Source organism: Manis javanica, chromosome 1 (genome assembly GCF_040802235.1).
Source record: "Manis javanica isolate MJ-LG chromosome 1, MJ_LKY, whole genome shotgun sequence".
In the NCBI taxonomy this organism is placed as follows: Eukaryota; Metazoa; Chordata; class Mammalia; order Pholidota; family Manidae; genus Manis; species Manis javanica.
The window spans coordinates 51,394,962-51,415,774 of record NC_133156.1 but is presented as its reverse complement, the minus strand read 5'-3'; the positions used below and the strand labels follow the sequence as shown (position 1 = coordinate 51,415,774).

The 20,813-nt window shown below is 33.4% G+C and overlaps 1 protein-coding gene across 3 annotated transcripts in view; it reads right to left on the bottom strand.

The window, feature by feature from the left end:
• Nucleotides 1-20,813, bottom strand: part of RANBP17 (RAN binding protein 17) — a 364,604-nt gene that overhangs the window by 281,415 nt on the left and 62,376 nt on the right. For all 3 annotated transcript variants that reach the window (XR_012129393.1, XM_036995225.2, XM_073232144.1), the window contains one exon: nt 4,007-4,112. Coding sequence is in view for 2 of the 3 variants with exons in the window: in XM_036995225.2 (XP_036851120.1) it covers nt 4,007-4,112 (106 nt within the window). In the remaining variant the exon portion in view is untranslated. The remainder of the gene's footprint in view (nt 1-4,006; nt 4,113-20,813) is intronic.

Here is a 20,813-nt window from a genome sequence, read left to right as displayed (position 1 = left end):
AGCTAGTTGTTAAAGTTTTCAGTGAATGCTAAGGGAGTACTGGCAGATGAACAGGTGAGAGAAATAAGGACAAATGGGGGTGAAGCTGAGAGGAAAGAGTCTGAAAGCAGCAGCCCCTCCATAAGCACTAGTAAACTGAGAGGATACAGGATGAGGACACAAATCCCTGGGGAAACTCTCGAGGTGTACATTCTAGTCATGGCAAATGAAACTGAGATTACTATAAAATCATCTTTATTTAATTAGAATTGGGTAGCATCAGCACAAATATATTTACTAGATCCAAGTAGCATATTTAAATATGTTAAATAACATGTTTTAATTTTAATTATTACAATATTGGGAGCTTTTATGTTAACCTTCCTAATAAAATAACACATAGATTTTTGGCAGAAGCTTCATGATCTTCTAATTTGGTAGTGTTCTCTCAGGAGTTGGTAAGGTATCATATAACAACATGCAGAAAGCAACAGTATTATCGTTCTAGTTACTTGGAACTTCTTTATATGAAATTGGTATTTTAAAATCTTACATAAAATATTATTCTTCTTTAATGTGAAATCTCAGTACTTTAAAACATATATTTACGTTTTTTTCTAGACAATGCATGTAGGTCCTAGTATATGCCCTACCTTGAATCTGCTTGGCCCTGTTTATACATCCATCAACTCCACCACCACCTCTCACCTGACCTCTGGTCTCAATCACTTGCCTTGTAGCCCCAGTGAAGATTTACACAGTTCCTGCAATTACAAATTCTCACCCAGGGAGGAGGAGAGATCTGCCACAGCTCTCGCTCCTACCTGCAACTCAACAGACCCAGCAGAAACTCTGGCTTGCTCAGTGGCTCCTCAAAGAGGCCAGGGAACACAACTAAGAAGTATGGAAAAGTTAAACACTCCAGCAGTACACTTCAACCAATAAGGAATGGGACACAGAAAAAAGCAAATATATAAACTGCTAGCCCTCAGACCCCAACCTGTCCCTACTACCATGGATCGCTGAGGTCAAGTGATTCCATGAAAACTCTGGGGTAAACTCCTGTAAATGTGAGCAACCAGGTGTGTAATGTACCACCTCATACCGTTGATGCTCATTTTTCATGGTAGTTATGTTCTATAAAGTCGCTGTGAAACTTAGTGAATACTGAACCACCTTTCCTAGAGGAAATACAGGGTTAGGTTTCCTGTGGAACTCTGGTCACAGTATTTTCACTAACTGACAATATATAACCTTTTTATGTGTTCTTTGTTTAAAGATACTTTTTGTAATATATATTGTTGATCCATTCACATTGAACTCACAGCCAATAACACAACTTGTGCCTGAACAAAGCTTACTTAATTTCTCTGTGAGGCACATGGCAGCCTTCTTGTGCTTAGGAACATTTAGACAGCACTGAAGCTTTATGCAGGGGCCATTTTAAACAGCAAAACACCAACACAAAGCACAAAAATGCAAAAACTAAATAGCAAAAATACCTATGTACAGTATGAAATTAGTATAAAACAAGAAGGCAGAGTATCTGTTCAACCTCAGTTTAGAAAGTGTGTGTTGGGTAACTCAAATTTCTCACCACTATGGACATATCCAAGAATGATTGCAATAGCACAAGTATTGATTTTGGCACTACAGATGAATTTTCGTAAGCATGCAAATTTGCAAAAATGAAATCTGTGAATAATGTGCGTTTACTCCATTTTTTCCTCTTGCTCTGTCACTTTCTTTTCCTTTTCCTTTACTCTTTCTTTCCTGAAAATGTACTGTTCTCCCAGTTCCTCAATAAAGCCTTAGTCCATAAACTTCACCTAAGGCTTTGTTTTCTAGGGAATAGAGGCTAAAACACAAAAACAAATCTTACTTAAAATTAAATACGTTTCCTGCTTAAAGAAAAAAATTAAATTGTACTTGGCAAATAAACACCCACTTCTGTTAATTCCCTGGTATATATTTTCTCAGGAAAAGAGTGCCATTGGGAATTTCCCTACTTGATGATGAAAACTTTAAAAAATCAAACTATAGCAAAAAAATGTACTTAATTTCCACTTTACTAAATATGTAATGTTATATTAAAAGATGGTACAGAGGCAGATTGTTCACTTGGTTTAAAATTAACCAAAGCATTTTAAGAATGCTCCCAATTAATATTTAAAAGTGACTTAATATTGGAAATAGTAAGTCTTAGAAAAGCTAAAAATATTTGTTTTATTTAGATTCAAATTCATTGAAAAGTGCTGCTTTAAAGGTTGAGAGGGTATGGAACGAAGAGAAAATTTCAATTCAAAGTGGTAACATTTATTAAACACTTGGAAATATATTTAAGAATAATAATGAGTAAGAATATCACAATTAGGTAAAACAATTTTAAGGACTTTAGTAGGGTGATAGTAGACTTCTATGATCTTTTCTATGTAAAGAATGAAAGGCCTATAAAAAGACACAAAAATTTTGTGTAAGATATAAGTGGCATTTCAAATGAACAGAGAGTTGAGCTGGCATAAACTGGTTAACACTTTGGAAACTTTGGAAAAATTACATAAAACAAAATAACTGTAGGTATATTAAAAGTTAAATATAAAAAACTGAAACCATGAAAGAACCGGGAGAAAATGTAGGTGGATATTTTTATTATCCAGGTGTAGAACATTCTTTCTAAGCATGAGCAAGAGAAAATATGAAGGAAAAAAGTTCAGAGATTAGAATATAAAAATATTTAAATCCATTAAAAAAGAAATTTCTACAACAAAAACATGAAGAAAAGATTTGCAAAACCAATTTCAAAATATAAGATTTTTTATATATATGAGTTCTTATGATAAACAGGGAGAGTCACAAAGGAAAACCACGTAGATGATATAATCTACGTATGTTTTAAAAAAATCACAAAGAGAAAATATAAATAGCAAGAATAGGAATGGAAAAGTATGAACACCAACTAAATTATAACCAAAGAAATACAAATTAGAATGAGACATTTGTTATCTATAAATTAGCAGAAAAAATAAACCTAATATTTAGTATTCAGGCGCAGAAAAAATGGTAATTCTCACAGCCTTGGGTTCAGAGAATAAACTGGTACAACTTTTCCAGAAGCCATTGGTATTAGATATTCTAAGTCTTTAAAACACTACATACTATTCAACCAGGTAATCAGCTTCTAGGAATTAACTTAATGAAATTATTTCAAGCTACATAAAGATATAAATAAAAATATTCACCTCAAAGCAATTTATAATGAGGAAAAATTGAGACACAACCTCAAATTCCAAAAAAACAGTCTGTTTAAATTACGGTACCGCTTAGAATATTTCATGTCGAGGTAAAATGTTCATGACATAATGCTTGATTTCGTTTTAAAAATGTGTTTTGGGTTTTATTGTTTGGTAATAGACTGCTCACTATTTGCCAAGCATTGCTCTTAGCATTTTAAAAATATTAACCCATTTAATCCTTATAGCCAAAAATGAATTAGTTGTTATTATTGATGTTATTAAAAATAAATCAAAGTATATGGAAAACAAACCACTTATATTATTCATATATAGGAATTTTCCCCAGTTTAAAATAGAAATGTGAAGCGAATATTTCACTGCTTCTTATTAAGGCCATGGTTGGGTGAAAATTTAGTCAATAATCATAAACAAAGTTTGCATTAGGTAACTGACTATCCACTGCTTTTTGGCAAGATGTATGTCACCCCAATTTTGCCACCATCATAATACATACCAATTTTGTATGCTTTATCAGGTCCTAAGAAATAAAAAGTAACCTAAATCTTCATCACACCAATTAAACACATGTTTAAAATATATTTGACTATACCACTTACTAGGGACTTGATTTCCACAAATCACTTAACCTCCAAGCCTTGGTTTTCTCATCAATAAAAAGGAAAATACCTTCCTCAAAAGGCCAAGTACAAAATGCTTTAGCTCATAATGCCAGTTCAAAACTAAATTTCTTAACTACTTAGTAAATTCTTATAAATTCTGTGACCGTGACTTACCGACAGGATAATTCTCCATCCATAACATCATGTTCATCCGTGCTGGTATATGTTAATCTTCCTCCAACAACTGTCCCAACTAAGTATACCAGCCATGTAAGACGTCCTAATATATAACAGGAAAGAAAACTGTTAGAAAGTATTGATAGAAACAATTATTTTTCAGAAAATCCCAAACATAGCAAAATGATCTATTTTCCAAACAAGTGACAAACTACTGTGAACTCAGTTCTGGGCCGAGAGTGAAGAGTCAGGTTTTAAGTTTATCAAGGCAGTATTAATAGTGAAAATGACATATTTTAAAGCCAGATAAATTGTTTGAATGACAGCTCCACCAATTCACTTTGTGACCTTTCATAAATTACTTACCTTTTTATGTCTTAGGTTTTCATTTGCAAAATGGAGAAAACAGTATCTCCTAAGAAGACTTAGAATTTAAAATTAAATTTGGTAACAAAAAAACAAATATAATATCTAGAGCCAGGGCTGTCAGTAACTACTTTTATGATCCAATGACCAGGATCTTTGCTGAAGAGCCAAAGCCATGATAGCACCAGTCTGATCATTTTTAATACTGGCCCTGTTTGGAACATAATAGGTGGTAATAAATTCATTCTTTGTATTTTTATGGATAATTTTTTTTGAATCCAAGATTTTCACTGCAAATCACATTGCTTGATAACTAAATTAACTTCATGGGCAATAGCAGCAAAAGATGAACTTTACAACAGTGGCACAAATGACAACATCTAGTTTTCACCAAAATTACTTTGGGGAACTGACAAATTTAGAAATGGAGGTATTTACTGAAGCTTTTTCTTTAAGGTTTATTATTTTAGACTTCTAGATTCACCAATCTATGTATAAGATTATCCAAGATTTTTGAGACCTGTATGAATAATTAACACATACCAATTATCTTCCTAAAAAGAAATTTTATACTATTCTTGGGGCTTGTTTTTCTAAAGATGAGCAGGGTATTTCATAATACTGAAGTCAATTATATATTTCTGCATTGAGAAACTTTGACAAACTTCTTTTAAGTTAGAAATATAACCTGGCAAGTATCCACATCCCTTAATCTATCATAAAACAATAATGAATAAATCAGAATTGACCAGTTATGCAGCCTTGTACATAAGCAACATGAAACAAAAGTAGAACAGGCACACTAATCTGATAAAGTAGGTTGGCCCTTGAAAAATATGGGGATTATGGGTGCTGACCCCTATGCAGTCTAAAATCCACATAAACTTTTAACTCCCCAGAAACTTAATAGCTATGGTTGATTTACTGATAACATAAATAGTTGAATAACACATACCTCATGTTATATATGCTTAAAATAAAGAAAATATTTGTTCAAATCTCATAAATCTCCAAAAAGTTTTCCAATATATTTATTGAAAAATAATCTGCATATAAACATGCGCACAGTTAAAACCAGTGTTGGTCATAGGCCAACTGTAATTCATAAAACAGACTCAAGCTTCAAGACATGCATAATAAGTGAAAAAGGTAACAGAATAAAAACCCCATGTAGGAAACAGAAAGTACTAAGAAAGTTACCTTATGTACTTTGGAAGTGTTTTATGATCAGTATAAAAGTCTACTAGTAACATACACTTTCCTCTGATGACCCTGCTTCCTCTGTGGGCACTCTCAAGTGGTAGCTGATTTCTCTTCCACACCTCTTGCCTCTTGGGTCTTGGACATGGAATAGGTGTTCTTGATGTTCCTCAATTCTACTTCCAGAACTTCCTCTCTTCATCATAAAAGCCCTCAGCTTTACATCTTACGTTAGCTAACCATACTACCAAATACTCTTTCTTGTTGTAATTATCTAATTTCCCTTAGGTTAGAAATAAGGTTATTTCTCCTTATTTTTTGAAGGTGTTAGTTCATGGCTTGCTGTCACTCCAACAATATTTCTGTCATAATGAGTGCTGATTTCAATATTTACAAAGATGAATCTTACAACATCAACAATCCTTCCTTCTACTGGGAACCTCCAATCCATGAATCTACTACTTTCTTTTTTAACAATTTTTCTGAAATGTAATTTACATATCACACAATTCACCCACTTCAAGTATATGATTCAATGTTTTTTAGTGAACTTAGAGGGTTGTGCAAACATCACCACAATCTAATTTTAGAACATTTTCATCCTTCCCAAAAGAAACCCCCCTCTGTACCCACTGCCTAGCCCTAAACAGTTACAATTTACGTTATTTCTCTTCAGATTTTTCTCATTCTGGAAATTTTATATAAATAGAATCATACAGTATGTGGTCTTTGTGATTGTATTCTTTTACTTAGTATGTGTTCAAAGATCATCCATGTTGTAGCTTGTACTGGTATTTCACTCGTTTTTACGGCCAAATAATATTCCGTGTTTGAACATGTAACATTTTATTTATCTTTCATCAGTTGATGGGCATTTGGGTTGTTTCCACCTTTTGGCTTTATAAACAATGCTGCTAAGAATATTTGGATATAGTTTTTATGTAGATAAATGTTTTCATTTCTTGGGTATACCTAGAAGTGGAATTGCTGATCAAATGATACCATTTTTTAACATTCTGAAGAACTGCCTAAGTGCTTTCCAAAGTAGCTGTACCATTTTACCCTCCCATCAGTAATGTACGAAGGCCCAATTTCACTACATCTTTGCCAATACTTGTTATTATCTTTTTTATTATATCCACCCTAGTGGGTATGAACTAGAATCATGTAATGTTGACATCCTTTTCCCTAATGACTAACAATGTTGAGTATCCTTTCATGTGATTACTGGCTTCTTACAAGCCCTTCTTTGGAGAAATATCTATTCAAATTCTTTGCCCATTTTTAAACTTATCTTTTTTAGTATATTATTGAGTCATAGAATTCTTTATATAGTCTAGATGCAAGTCTTTATTAGATATGTGACTTGCAAATACTTGTCCCATTCCCTGGGTTGTTTTCACTTTCTTGATGTCCTTTGAAGCACAGTAATTTTAATTCTCATATAGTCCAAATTTCTAACGTTTCTTTTGTTATTTCAACATTTGGTGTTGTATCTAAGAAACTATTGCCCAACCCCAAATCATGGAAACTTACTCTTATGTTTTCTTCTAAGAGGTTCATAATTTTAAATCTTACATTTAGGTCTGTAATTCATTTTGGCTTTATTTTTATGTATCATAGGAGGTAGGGGTACAACTCCATTCTTTTGTGTGTGGATTTCCAGTTGTCCCAGGACCACTGGTTAAAAGGACAGACAATTCTTTTACCATTGAATTTTCTTGCCACCCTGGTCAAAAATCAACTGACTACAACTTGGAGGGTTTATATCTGGACTCTCAAATTCTATTTCATCAATCTAATGCCTATCTTTCTGCCAATATCATACTGTTACCGTTGATTACTGTTGCTTTGTAGTAAGTTTTAAAACCAGAAGGTTTGAGTCTTTCAACTTTGTTCTTTTTGAAGATTATTTTGGATATTCAGGGTTTCCTGGATTTCCACATAATTTAAGGATCAGCTTGTCTATTCCTGCATAGAAGCCTGCTGGGAGTTTGACAGAGATCCATCATAATGGTATTAAGTCTTCTGATCTACGACCATGATATATTTCCACTTACTGAGATCCTTAATTTCTTTCGACATTTTACAGTGTCAGTACCCAAGTCTTACACTTACTTTTAAAGTTTATATCTTAGTATTTTATTCTTTTTCAATGTTACTGTAAGTGGATTACCTTCACTTCATTTAATATATAGACACACTGTTGACTTTCGTTTATTGACTTGCATCCTACAACTTTACTGATCTCTTTTATTAGTTCTAACAGCTTTTTGGGATCTGCCATTTTTTCACTCTTACATCCCCTTCATGTCTTCTCTACCCTGCATACCCAGCATTGGTTCTATGGTAAAATCATTAACATCTTTGCCTTGCATACCACTTCACTGCAACTCCTCTCTTGCTCTGACACAGTCATCTTACAAAACCCTAAATATTTAAATCCAATTCCTCACCTACTTTTTTACTATACTCACACAGCTTAATATAACTTGGGAAAAATACAACTACGCCAACTAGTCTCACTTTGAATATACCTTCTCAGTCAGGCCTTACATAGCAAACCTATCAGTTCTGATACCTACAGTCTAGTAGTACGTCTTCAAGATACCCATCAATCAATTCCTTTCCTCCATGTATGCACACATCGAGAAATGGAGTCTACTGTTCTTCCAATCCTTTGTAAATCTGGACTGGACTGTGACTGCTTAAACTAATAGAATAAGGTAGAAGTGACACTATTTCAGTACTGGGCTTAGTCTTTAAGAGAATTGGCAGCTTCCTCCAATCTCTCAGGGACTGTTCACTTTGGGGAAGCCAGTTACCATATAAGAAGACCACATACCCTGAGACCATCACAGTATTAGGAAACCCAAGCTAGCCATGAAGAAAGACTACATGGATGTCCCACAAATGCACAGCTAGAGCCCATTTATCAAACAACTAGGTCAGACATCAGACTTGTGAGTAAAGAATCATTCAGGTGACTCCATCCCTAGTGTCATCTGATTACAATGCCTGAAAGACCCCAAAAGAGAACCATTCAGCTGAGACTCATCAAACCCAGAGAACATTTAGAGATAATAACAAAGTGATTATTATTTGATGAGCCACTAAGTTTTGGTAAGAGATAACCATAACATAATTTGCCAACATTTCATATTCCCCTCCCCTGCTTCATTATATTTTTCATTTTAGTGTTTATCACTTTCTAACACAATATATATTTTATTTATTTATCTTGCTTTGTTACCTGTGTATTCCAACAGAATGTAAATTGCAGTGTGTTATCCTTTCCTGTTTAGTTGTATATTGCATCTCCAAAGCCTAAAACAGTGCCTGGCATGTAGTACATTATCTAGCGACATGGGTTACTAGATTAAGAAATAACTACATAGAAAATACAGCATGAAATAGGGAAGAAAAAGTTCACATTATCAACTTAGCAAACATTAAAATATACAATTATTATAAATGAATTTTTATGGTAATTCTATTTCTACTGCTTAAGGAAAATAAAAGCAACTTCTCTAAGCATACTCAGTAAAAGATATGACCCGTGCATGAATTATAGTGCTGTTGGTTGTGAGTTCAATGTAAATGAACCAACAGTACATATAAAACAAGGTTTCTTTTAAGCAAAAACACACATAAAACAAGGTTATATGTTGATTTGTCAATGAAAATGTTGTAACCAGAGGCCCACAGGAACCTAACTCTGTACTTCCCCTAGAAGCAATGGTTTAGTATTTGTTAAACCAGTGTGTTCTTAGGGACTTCATAGAACTTAAAAACCAAATAACAAGAATCAACTATATTTCTCAGAATCTTACAGAGGTCATTATTAATAGACTATATCCCTGCTTGTGAGGCATACACATTTTGTAGAATGAATGTGATCGGAAACATCATAATTTTTGGTAAATGTAGCATAATAATTTACCTGCCCTATGAGAGTCATTATTTTAAAAATATCCTAGTGCACATTATTTCTCAAAATGGAAGTGTTTAAATATATTTAATACTTATATTAAGATACTGATATAATATTTAATCGTTATATTAAATATAAATAACCTTTTAATATGTTTTACCCATTTAGATTTTTAGATATTTATTTTTCTTAAAGAAAGGTGGACTAGTACTAAAAATAACAGTAAACATTTACTGGGCACTAGGTACTGTTCTAAACATTGTATCTGTAATCTATATCTATATTCATTTAATGTCACAAATCTTTATTGAAAGTACAGAGCTATGATACAAATATAGGCAATAGATTCCCAAGAGTCCATTCTCTAACCATTATGAGATATATACCCCTGCCTCTCAAGAATGATGAAAGGGAATTCTCAAACAACACATTTGTCAATTAGCTGGACAGATCTTGATGACCCAGTGTTTAATATCCAAAAATCCTGCATTTAATACATTTTAATTCCTAATCCTGAATTATTCTCTAGCTATCTCCCAAATTCTGACTACAGATGGGATTGCATCTGACTTTGCAATCATTTCTAGGGCATTACACACTTCTGATTCCCAAACCACCCACTATAAAATCAAGTATATGTGACACATGAAATGAATATTTGTTGAATACCTGAATTTAAAATAAGCAAGCTTATTTTGGGGGTCCATCAGTAATGTAAACACAGAAACATCTGCCTCCTTTTTGATAAAATAACCTACTTGAAAATACACAAAGAATTCATCATACACATAATTTTTATATTTCTCTATTGGGAGACCAACATGAAAAAACTTCAGATAAGTCCAGCTCAGGTTCAAATCCTACGTCTGCTATTAATATGTTAGTTACTTAATTTTGACTTTAATTTCCTCATTTATGAATATAAGGATGATGACAATACCTGGCTCAGAATGTTACAAGCACTAAATGGTATTTTGCTTATAGTCATAATAATAATTGCTCTAAGTGCTAAAAAAATGTTGCCATTATTACTATTATTAAATAGCTATCATCCCTTTTTGGTTCTTCCCTGTCATACCTACAAAAAACATATCAACTTGTAACTTTTATATGTTCATTCTGAGTTTTATTATAGAAGCTGCTCAAGAAAATTAAGTCACACAATATTTAAGAGTTAATATTTAAATTCTTTCCTCTCTACCAAAAAGGCTGTTGCAATTAAAGCTAATTATAATTAACCATACAGACTTCCTTAGTGCTGTTTGTGAGAGAAACAAAAAGCCTGCAACTGAAAAAAAAAAAAACAAGAAAAACATTATTTAGAAAAGCATTTGTTTTTCTATGTATCATGTTCTGTTGTGGGGGGGTTTGACTAAATATCTATATATATAGAACAGGGTGAAAAAGGAGACAGAGTTCCCATGCCCAAGGGATTGAACCTAGAGAAAAAGATGAGGCGAAAAAATGATTGTTTCAATGCAGTTCATGAGAATTATTGCAAAAGGATTAAATATAACATATGAATTTCTCAAATTTAAATTTTTTATCTTCTATTTTATTCTGTGACCTTGAAGTTAAGGCTTTCAACAGCATGTGATCAACTGTGAGCATATTTCCTAAAATTATAGTTAAATTTTCAATGGAAGTATTTATTTAGAGAAAAACAGAATGTGTATTTACTCCTTCCTTGTTTTAGAAAACTGATTTTTATTGTATAAAAAACAGAAATGCAGGTATTTCTTAACCCTTAGAAACCAAACAATTAAAGAATGGATTAGTATTAGAAATAAGCAATGAAATATAAAGGCTTTATAATAAAATATAATTTTCATATTTAAGTGATAAGAAGTGATATTTCTCATACACATTAAACATTTCTCTAAACCTCAACAATTTTGGACTGACTGTTCAAAATAATAAATAAAAATGTTACTTTATACCCACAAAATTTAAAGAACCACAAAATATAAATCCATAAATATAAGCTGCATTTAAAAATTTAAGTATCTGATATATTAGGTTTATATCTTTAAATTTTTTTCAAATCTCATCTTATAATAAGACTAAATTACCATTATAATTTTCACTTTTCTACTTATTCTGAAATGTTCACACTTGTTTTAGCAGCTGTTCAAGCACAGAACATTTTTTCCTTTAACAAAATAATTATTGCTGTAATAATCTGTAATTATGGTTTATAACTGCAATAATCCCAAAGAAATCAGTCATTACCATAGATCACAAGTAATCGTTAACTACTGTTAATGACCTATTTCTTGGGGATTATTGTTTTTGTAAACCATGACCATATCACCACAAATATGGAAGAGCAAGACAATATAATACAAATGAGATCATAATATAATACTTATTTTGTAACATTAAAAGCCATTAAGCATCTAAATTAAAGCACACATAATGAGAGCATATAATTTTCTTTGTTCAACACTAACTGAAGTGTATAGTCTGCACAAAAGAAATTGAATACTACTAATACAATGGTACAAACAAGAGCCACATTAAGCATTTTTCACAATATAAAATAATCGTTTTTGAGTAGACCACAGATACCTTTTAAAGGCAGTTAGATTCCTTCCCACTGACCTTCTGACTAGAGGAATTTATTTAAATGTTTATTATTAAATATTTAAAATGCTAAATGTATCATTATATTAGATGCTTTGAAATGTTATTTTATTAAAACTACAGTCTGTCCAACTATAATAACTCCTTGAATTTATATTAATAATCAGGTCTGACATACTTTATTCAATACAGACATATTTAAATTAATATCAATACATTATTATATTTCAGTTAACCCATTCATATATCTAAGAACAGCTATACTGTCATTCAATGCTTTTTTGTAGAAAAACAGGTCTTTTATTTTACAAGTGAATCTTACATTGTAATGTAATATCTGATACATATAAAAGAATATATGTAATGTACATAAAGTGTAATAAAACAAACACCTGTGAACCTTCTATCTTATTTAAGAATCAAGGCTATACCATCCCCGCTACCTCAAACTCCTCCCCTAGCTTATCCTTTTACCTCCCACCCTATAGGTAATCATGATCCTGTGTTTTGTGCTTACTAACCTCTTCACAGTTTTTTTTCATTTTTCATTTTATCACTTATGTATATATTCCTAAACAACATATTTTCAGCCTCACTTATTTTGGGGCTTTATATGATTCATACTATATATAGTTTCCTGAGAATTGTGTTTTTGCACTAAATATACTATCTCTGACATTCATCTTTAAATACCCATACTTCATTCATTTTAATTGTTATATAATACTCCATTGTGTAACTATATTATGATATGTTTGATTTTTATGTTGATGGGCATTTGAGCTGTTTCCAGTTTGCCTTTAGGAACAATGAGGCTATGAATATTCTCACACACGTCCTCTTGTATGAAAGAGATTTTTGAGAAGACATACTGAAGAGTGGAAGTGGCCGGTCGGCAGGTATTTGAATGTTCCACTTCACGAAAAACACCAAATTGATTTCCATTCCATTCCCAATTGATTATATACTCATTTTGATAAACTCCAATTAATATAAGTTGGTTATAAGAATTCCCTTTGATCTACATTCTTCTCTAAGATTTCTTATTTTTGCCAGTCTCCTGAGAGTAAGATGGTATTTCATGTGCCTTCATGTATGTTTGTAAAATTCCCAAGTGTATGGGGCTTATTTATTACTTTCTGCAATTTACTTTAAATTTCAAATTGGTAAGAAAGTGTATTCTTTGACACCGAGTCACTAAAATTTGTTCAGATTTGCTTTATATACTAAAATTTGATCAATTTTTTTGAGATACAACAGACACATAACATTATATTAGCTTCAGGTGTACAACATGATTCAGTATTCATACACGTGAAATGATCATGACAATAAGTCTAGTTAACATCGATCACCACACAGTCACCAATTTTTTTTCTTGTGTGAGAACTTTCAAGATCTATTGTCCAGCAACTTCAAATATGCAATACACTATTATTAACTGTATTCACCATGCTGTACACTATACCTCCATGCCTTATTTATAACGAAGTTTATGCCTTTGATCACCTTTACTTATTTGCCCTCCTTTCCCCTCTTCCAACCTCTGTCATCCACCAATCTTACCTCTCTATCTATGTGCTGTGGTTTTGTTTTTACTGTTTTTATTTATAGATTCCACATATACATGAGATCATAGGGAATTAGACTTTCTCTAATTATTTCACTTAGCATAATGCCCTCAAGTTCTATCCATATTGTCGCATCTGGCAAGATTTCACTCTTATGGCTGAATAATATTTATCCATTCATCTATCGATGGACACTTAGGTTGTGTTTGCATGTCTTGGCTATTGAAAATAAGGCTGCAATAAACATGGGTGCAGGTATTTTTCAGTTAGTGTTTTCATTTTTTTTTTGATAAATACGTAAAAGTGGAATTGCTAGATCATATGGTAGTTCTATTTTTTTTAAGGAATTTCCATACAGTTTTCCATAGCAGTTACATTAATATACATTCCCACCAAGAGTGCACAAAGGTTTCCTTTTCTCCATATTTTTGCCCACACATATTTCTTGCCCTTCAGATAATTGCCATTTTAACAGAAGTGAGGTGACATCTCACTGTGGCTTTGATTTGTATTTCCCTAATGATTAGTGATATTAGGTACCTTTTAATGTATCTGTTGGCCATCTGTATGTCTTTTTTGTAAAAATATCCAGATCTGCCCATTTTTTGATTGGGTTGTTTGATTTTTTTTGTTATTGAGTTGTATGGGTTCTTTATGTATTTTGGATATTAAGCCCTTATCAGGGAAATGATTTACAAATATTTTCTCCCATTGAGTAGGATGCCTATGCATTTTGTTGATGATTTCCTTTGATGAATAGAAACTTCTTAGTTTGACGTAGTCCCACTTGTATATTTTTTTTTTTTTTGCCTCTGCTTTTGATGTCAAATCCAAAAAATCATTGCTGTGAACAATGTTAAGGGGCTCACCACCTGTTTTCTTCTAGGAATTTTATGGTCTCAGGTTTTACATTAAACTCTTATTCCATTTTGAGTTATTTTGCATGTATGGTGTAAGATAATGGTCCAGTTTCATTCTTTTACATGTGACTGTCTGGTTATTCCAACACCATTTATCAAAGAGACTGTCCTTTCTCCATTGTATATTCTTGGTTTCTTCTTTGTAAATTATTTGACTATACGTACGTGAGTTTATTTCTGGGCTGTCTATACTGTTCCACTAAGCTATGTGTCTGTTTTTATGCCAGTGCCATAGTCTTTTGATTAGTACAGTTTTGTAATACAGTTTGAAGTCAGAAAGCACGATGCCTCCAGCTTTGTTATTCCAGGTCAGTTTTTAAAAGCATACCATCTATACTTTGAGTTGCTACTCTTAAAATTTCAGCATCTTAATTCGCCTCCTAAAAATGACAAGGAGTTAAAACAATTTTAGTATTCAGCACACCCCTCTCTTTATATGTCACTGTTTATGGTGGTATTTTTTTTTAATTTCACAAGTTAAAAAGTATTTTTTTAAGTATACAGGCTGATTTTGTTGAGATTTATATATCACCAATTTCTATGTACTCCTTTCCTCCTTCCAGAATCACACCCTTTCTTCCTGAAAAATAATCTTTAGAATATTTAATGAACACTTTTAATGAAGAACTTCAGTGAAGATGTACTGGTAGAAAACATCCTGTTTTCATTTGTCCAAAAATATCTTCTGCTCATCCTTTCTCTTGAAAGATACTTTTACTGATATATAACTATAGGATGACTATTATTTTCACTCAATTTTCTCCTGCCTTACATTTTTACTGTTGAGAAGTGAGTCTAGTCTATTAGTCTATTCTATACTCCTCAAGCAGCTTTTGAGATATTCTATTTCTGGCACTACACAGTTTGAGTAAAATGTTGTTTTTTGTTTTTGACTGGTATATACTGGGCTTGCTGCATTGATGGATTCAAATCTTCCATTAAGTCTGAAAAATTCTCAGACAGAAGTCTCTGGTTATCACCTTCTCTATTCTGTCTTTCTGACATTCAGTACGATATATCTGATTTTTTTATTCCACCCTTTAACTTCTCCTTCAGTATTTTCACTTTCCTTGTTTCTCCACATTCTTGAACATTTCTTCAAATCTAACTGCCAAAATGCAAATTCTTTCTTCAGCTATATCTAATTTACAGAACCATAAGATTTTAGATCATAAAATTTTTTTCAGTAACAGAAGTTTTACTTGAGTCTTCTTCAGTCTGTCTTGTCATTTTTCATACTTTTTGCTCATCTGTGACTCTATTTTTTTATTTCTTTAAAATTTCACAGAAGACTTCTGGAAAGATGACAGTGTAGAGAGAGCTTGAATCCACCTTCACATCAAACCTACACCTACACACAGAGCAATTCATCTTGAGGAAGAACTGAGGACTGAGTGAGCACCTTCTGCATGAAGAAGGATAGACATCACATAAAAAATGGCAGGAGACATAAAGATATAGTAACAGAGGGAATCCTACCCCCACTACAACAATGCACAGATGGGAGAGACATTACTGAGAAATCTGGACAATTCTCTACCCTGGGGCATAGAAAAAAGCTGTACTTTAAAGTGCATCTAGACTATACATGAAACCTGTTTTATACAACTAAATCACCTACAGTTTCATGGGGGAACAGCTGGAATTCTCACAGAAGCAGAGTTCTGGAGAGTGCTATCTTTTACACTCCTTCCCCATACTGACACTAAAGGGGGAAGCAGGGCTGGTCACACACACCTATTTCAGATCTGGTCTAGGTAGCTTCCCAGCCTCTGCCCATACCCAAACTGGCCAGATGGATAGCAAACTAGAGCTTCAGATGCCCCAAGGCAAGCCCTTGAAGATGGACCCTGGAGAGCACACTTGGGTCCCTGAGGCGCTACAGGTGCCAACCCATTAGCCACAGAGGTGGGGCTTTACTGGGGCAGAACCTGAACATACATATGTAAGGCAGATACATAGCACATAGCCAGTAGCTGCTCATTTCTGGAGAGCACACTTGACCTGCTGCTGTATCCTAGGCACAGTGATGGTATCTGTGGAGATGGAGCTTTTCTGGGCTTTGGGCTGCATGGTTGGTACAGATCCAGTCACTGCCCACCCTTGGACAGTGCATCTGGGCTGCTGCTGGACTGTAGGCATGGAGCTAGTAGCCACAGAGGCTGGGCTTGCCTGGGGGCTCTGCTGGGACTTAGGGCTGTGCTGCCACTAACTACTCCTACAGAGAGTGGCTGGGCCACTGCTGCACCACAGGTATGGAGCCATTACTTGTAGAGATGGGGCTTTCATGGAGACCACACCTGGATCTGCAGCCTCCCCACCATCATGGACCCTGTTACCATTTACTCAGGAAACCCTACAATTGGCCCCAATAATCATGCCCCCCCAGCCACACCCTGAGAGCCCTGACACCAGGACACCCCTAGCTCATGTTCTCTAAGCCCCTAGCCAACTGGCCCAAATTACCAGTATACCTAGGGGTCCTTCCCTACACAAGCCAATTCTTCAAGACTGGGAAAGGTAGCCTTTTCTACTAATCCATAGAATCAAGCACAGAAAGTGAAACAAAATGAGTAGGCAGAAGGATATGCTTGAAAGAAAAGAACATGACAAAACTTTAGAAGAACTAAATGAAATAAAGTTAAGCAATTTACCAGATAAAGAGTTCAGATAAATTTTAACTCTTTAAGGATGCTAACCAGACTTGAAAGAAGAGTAGAAGAACTCAGTGAGAACTTCTACAAAGAGAAAGAAAATATAAAATAGAACCAATGAGAGATAGCGAATAGAATAAATGAAAAATACACTAGCAGGAATCAACAGCAGATAAGAGGATGTGGAATAATGAATAAGTTATTTGGAAGAGAGTAATGGAAAGCACTCAAGCTGAACAGCATAAAGAAAAAAGAGTAAAAAGAAATGAGAATAGGTTAAGGGAGCACTATGACAATATCAAAAGTACAAACATTCACAGTTTAGGTGTCCCAGAAGAAGAGAGGGAGAAAGGAGTAGAAAACTTATTTGAAGAAATAATAGCTGAAAACTGACCTAACCTAGGGAGGAAAACAGAGAATCCAGATCCAGAAACAGAGAGAGACCCGAACAAAATAAACCCAAGGAGGTCCACACCAAGATACATCATAATTAAACAGTCAAAGATCAAAGACAAAAGAGAATCTTAAAAGCCATAAGAGAAAAGCAGTGAGCTACCTACACAGAAAACCCCACAAGGCTATGAGCTGATTTTTCGGCAGAAACCCTACAGGTCAGAAGTGAGGGGCATGTTATATCCAAAGTGCTGAAAAGAAAAATCTCCAATCAGGAATACTCTACCCAGGAAGGTTGTCATTCAGAATGGATGGGAAGATAAAGAGCTCCACAGATAAACATAACGTAAAAGAGTTCACCACCACTAAACCAGCCTTACAAGAAATGTTGAAGGGTCTTCTTTAAGAGGAAAATAAAAGATCCTAACTACAAGCAAGAAAAATATGAAAGGGAAAACTTTACCAGTAAGCAAACATGTATCAGAGATAGTTTATCAATCATTTAGAAACAAAAATAACACTAACTAAACCTACAATGCACAAGAGGAGAACAAGAGAGAAAGAAAGAATCAGAGAAGAACAACAAAAACAATCAGGAAACATTTTACAAAATGGTAGTAACTGCATAACATATCAATAATTATTGTAAATGTAAATGAACTAAATGATTCAATCAAAATACACTGGGTGACTGAATGGATTAAAAAATAAGACCCACCTATGTGCTGCCTACAAGAGACTCATTTTAGACCTAAAGACACACAGAGACTGAAACTGAAGGGATGGAAAAATATATTCCATGCAAATAGGAGTAGCAATACTTATATCACATAAAATAGAATTTAAAACAAAGACTATAACATGGGACAAAGAAGGACATTAGAAAATGATTAAGGGCACAATCAAGCAAAAAGATACAACAATTGTAAATATCTATGCTCTCAACAGAGGAGCACCTAAATATTTAAAGCAAATGTTAATAGAGAGCATGACAGTAATGTAATAGTAGGAGACTTTAACACCCCACTTACGTCAATAGATAGGTCATTCAGACAATCAATAAGGAAATTGTGGAGATGAATGACACATTAGACCAAACGGAACTGATACATGTAGAACATTACCTATCAAAACAGTAGAATATACATGTTTTTCAAGTGAACATGGAACATTCTCTAGAATATATGACATGTTAGGCCACAAAGCAAAGCAAGTCTCAACAAATTTTAGAAGACTGAAATCATATGAAGCATCTTTTCCAATCACAACAGTATGAAACTGGATATCAATTACAAGAATAAAAGAAGGGAAAAGGCACAAACACATAGACACTAAACAACATGCTATTAAACAACCAATAGGTCACCAAATAAATTAAAGAAGAAATAAAATAATACTTGGAGAGTAAGGAAAACAGAAATACAAGAGTTCAAAATCTTTGAGATGCAGGAAAAGCTGTTCTAAGAGGGCAGTTTATAGCAAAACAGTCCTAACTCTAGAAGTAATAAGCATTTCAAATAAATACTCTAACCTGACACCTAAATAAACTAGACAAAGAAGAATAAAAAAAGCCCCAAGTTAGTAGAAGGAAATAACAAAGATGAGAGCAAAAATAAATGAAATAGAGACTAAAAAAAGTACAAAAGATTGATGAAGCTAAAAGTTGGTCTTTGCAAAGATAAATGAAATTGATAAACTTTCAGCTAGACTATTCAAGAAAAAAAGAGGACTCAAATAAAATCAGAAATGAAAGAGAATTTACAACTGACACCACAGAAATACAAATGATTATAAGAGGGTATTATGAAAAATTATATGCCAACAAACTGGACAACTCAGAAGAAAAGGATAAATGTCTAGAAACATACAGGCTTCCAAGACTGAACCAGTTAGAACTAGAACTGTGAACAGACCAATTACTAATAATGAAATTGAATCAGTCATAAAAAAAAAATCCCAACAAACAAAAACCCAATACCAGATGGCTTCACAGGCATATTCTACCAAACACTTAAAGAAGAGTTGATATCTCTCCTCATAAAAATATTACAAAAAAGTAAAGAGGAAGGAAAGCTCCCAAATTCATTCTAAGAAGCCAGCATTACCCTGGTACCAAAACTAGGCAAGCCCACTACAAAAAAGAAAATTATAGACCACTATCCCTGATGAACACAGATGCAAAAATCTTCAACAAAATATTAGCAAACTGAATTAAAAAAGACATTTAAAACATCATTTACCATGATCAAGTAGGATTTATCCCAGGGATGCAAGGATGGTTCAATACCTATAAATCGATGACTGTGATATATCACTTTAACAAAAGGAAGGATAAAAACCATATGATCATCTCAACAGATGCAGAAAAAGCATTTGATAAAGTTCAACACCTATTCATGATAAAAACTTCAACTGTGGGTACAGAGGACACTTATCTCAACATAATAAAGACCATATATGACAAATCCACAACTCATATACTCAATGGCAAATAGGAAAAAGAAAAAGATGCCCACTCTCACCACTCTTTATTCAACATAGTCCTTGAAGTCCTAGCCATAACAATCAAACAACAAAAAGAAATAAAAGGCAGACAGATTGGTAAGGAAAAAGTAAAACTGTAATTATTTGCAGATGACATGATAATATATATAGAAGATCCTAAAGACTCCACCAAAAAACTATTGGAATTAAAAATGAATTCAGTAAAGTCACAGGATAAAATATCAATATACAGAAATTGGTTGCATTTTCTATATAGGAATAATAAACTAACTGAAAGAGAAATTAAGAAAATAATTCCATTTACAATTTCAAAGAAAGAATAAAATGGCTTAGAATAAATCTAAGCAGGTGAAGACTCATACTCTGAAAACTATAAACATCATTGAGAGAAACTGAAGATAAATGAAGTAAATAGAGAGCTATTTTATTTTCATGGATGAGAAGGATTAATATTCTGAAAATGGCCATATTACCCAAAGCCAATCAATAGATTCAATACAATCCATATCAAAATGTCAATGCATTTTTCACTAGACCAGAGCAAATAATCCTACAATTCATATGGAACCACTAAAGACCCTGAGTAGCCAAAGCAATCTGAAGAAAGAAGAACAAAGTTGGAGGCATCACTCTTCCTTGATTTCAAACTGTATCACTCTCCTTGATTTCAAATCT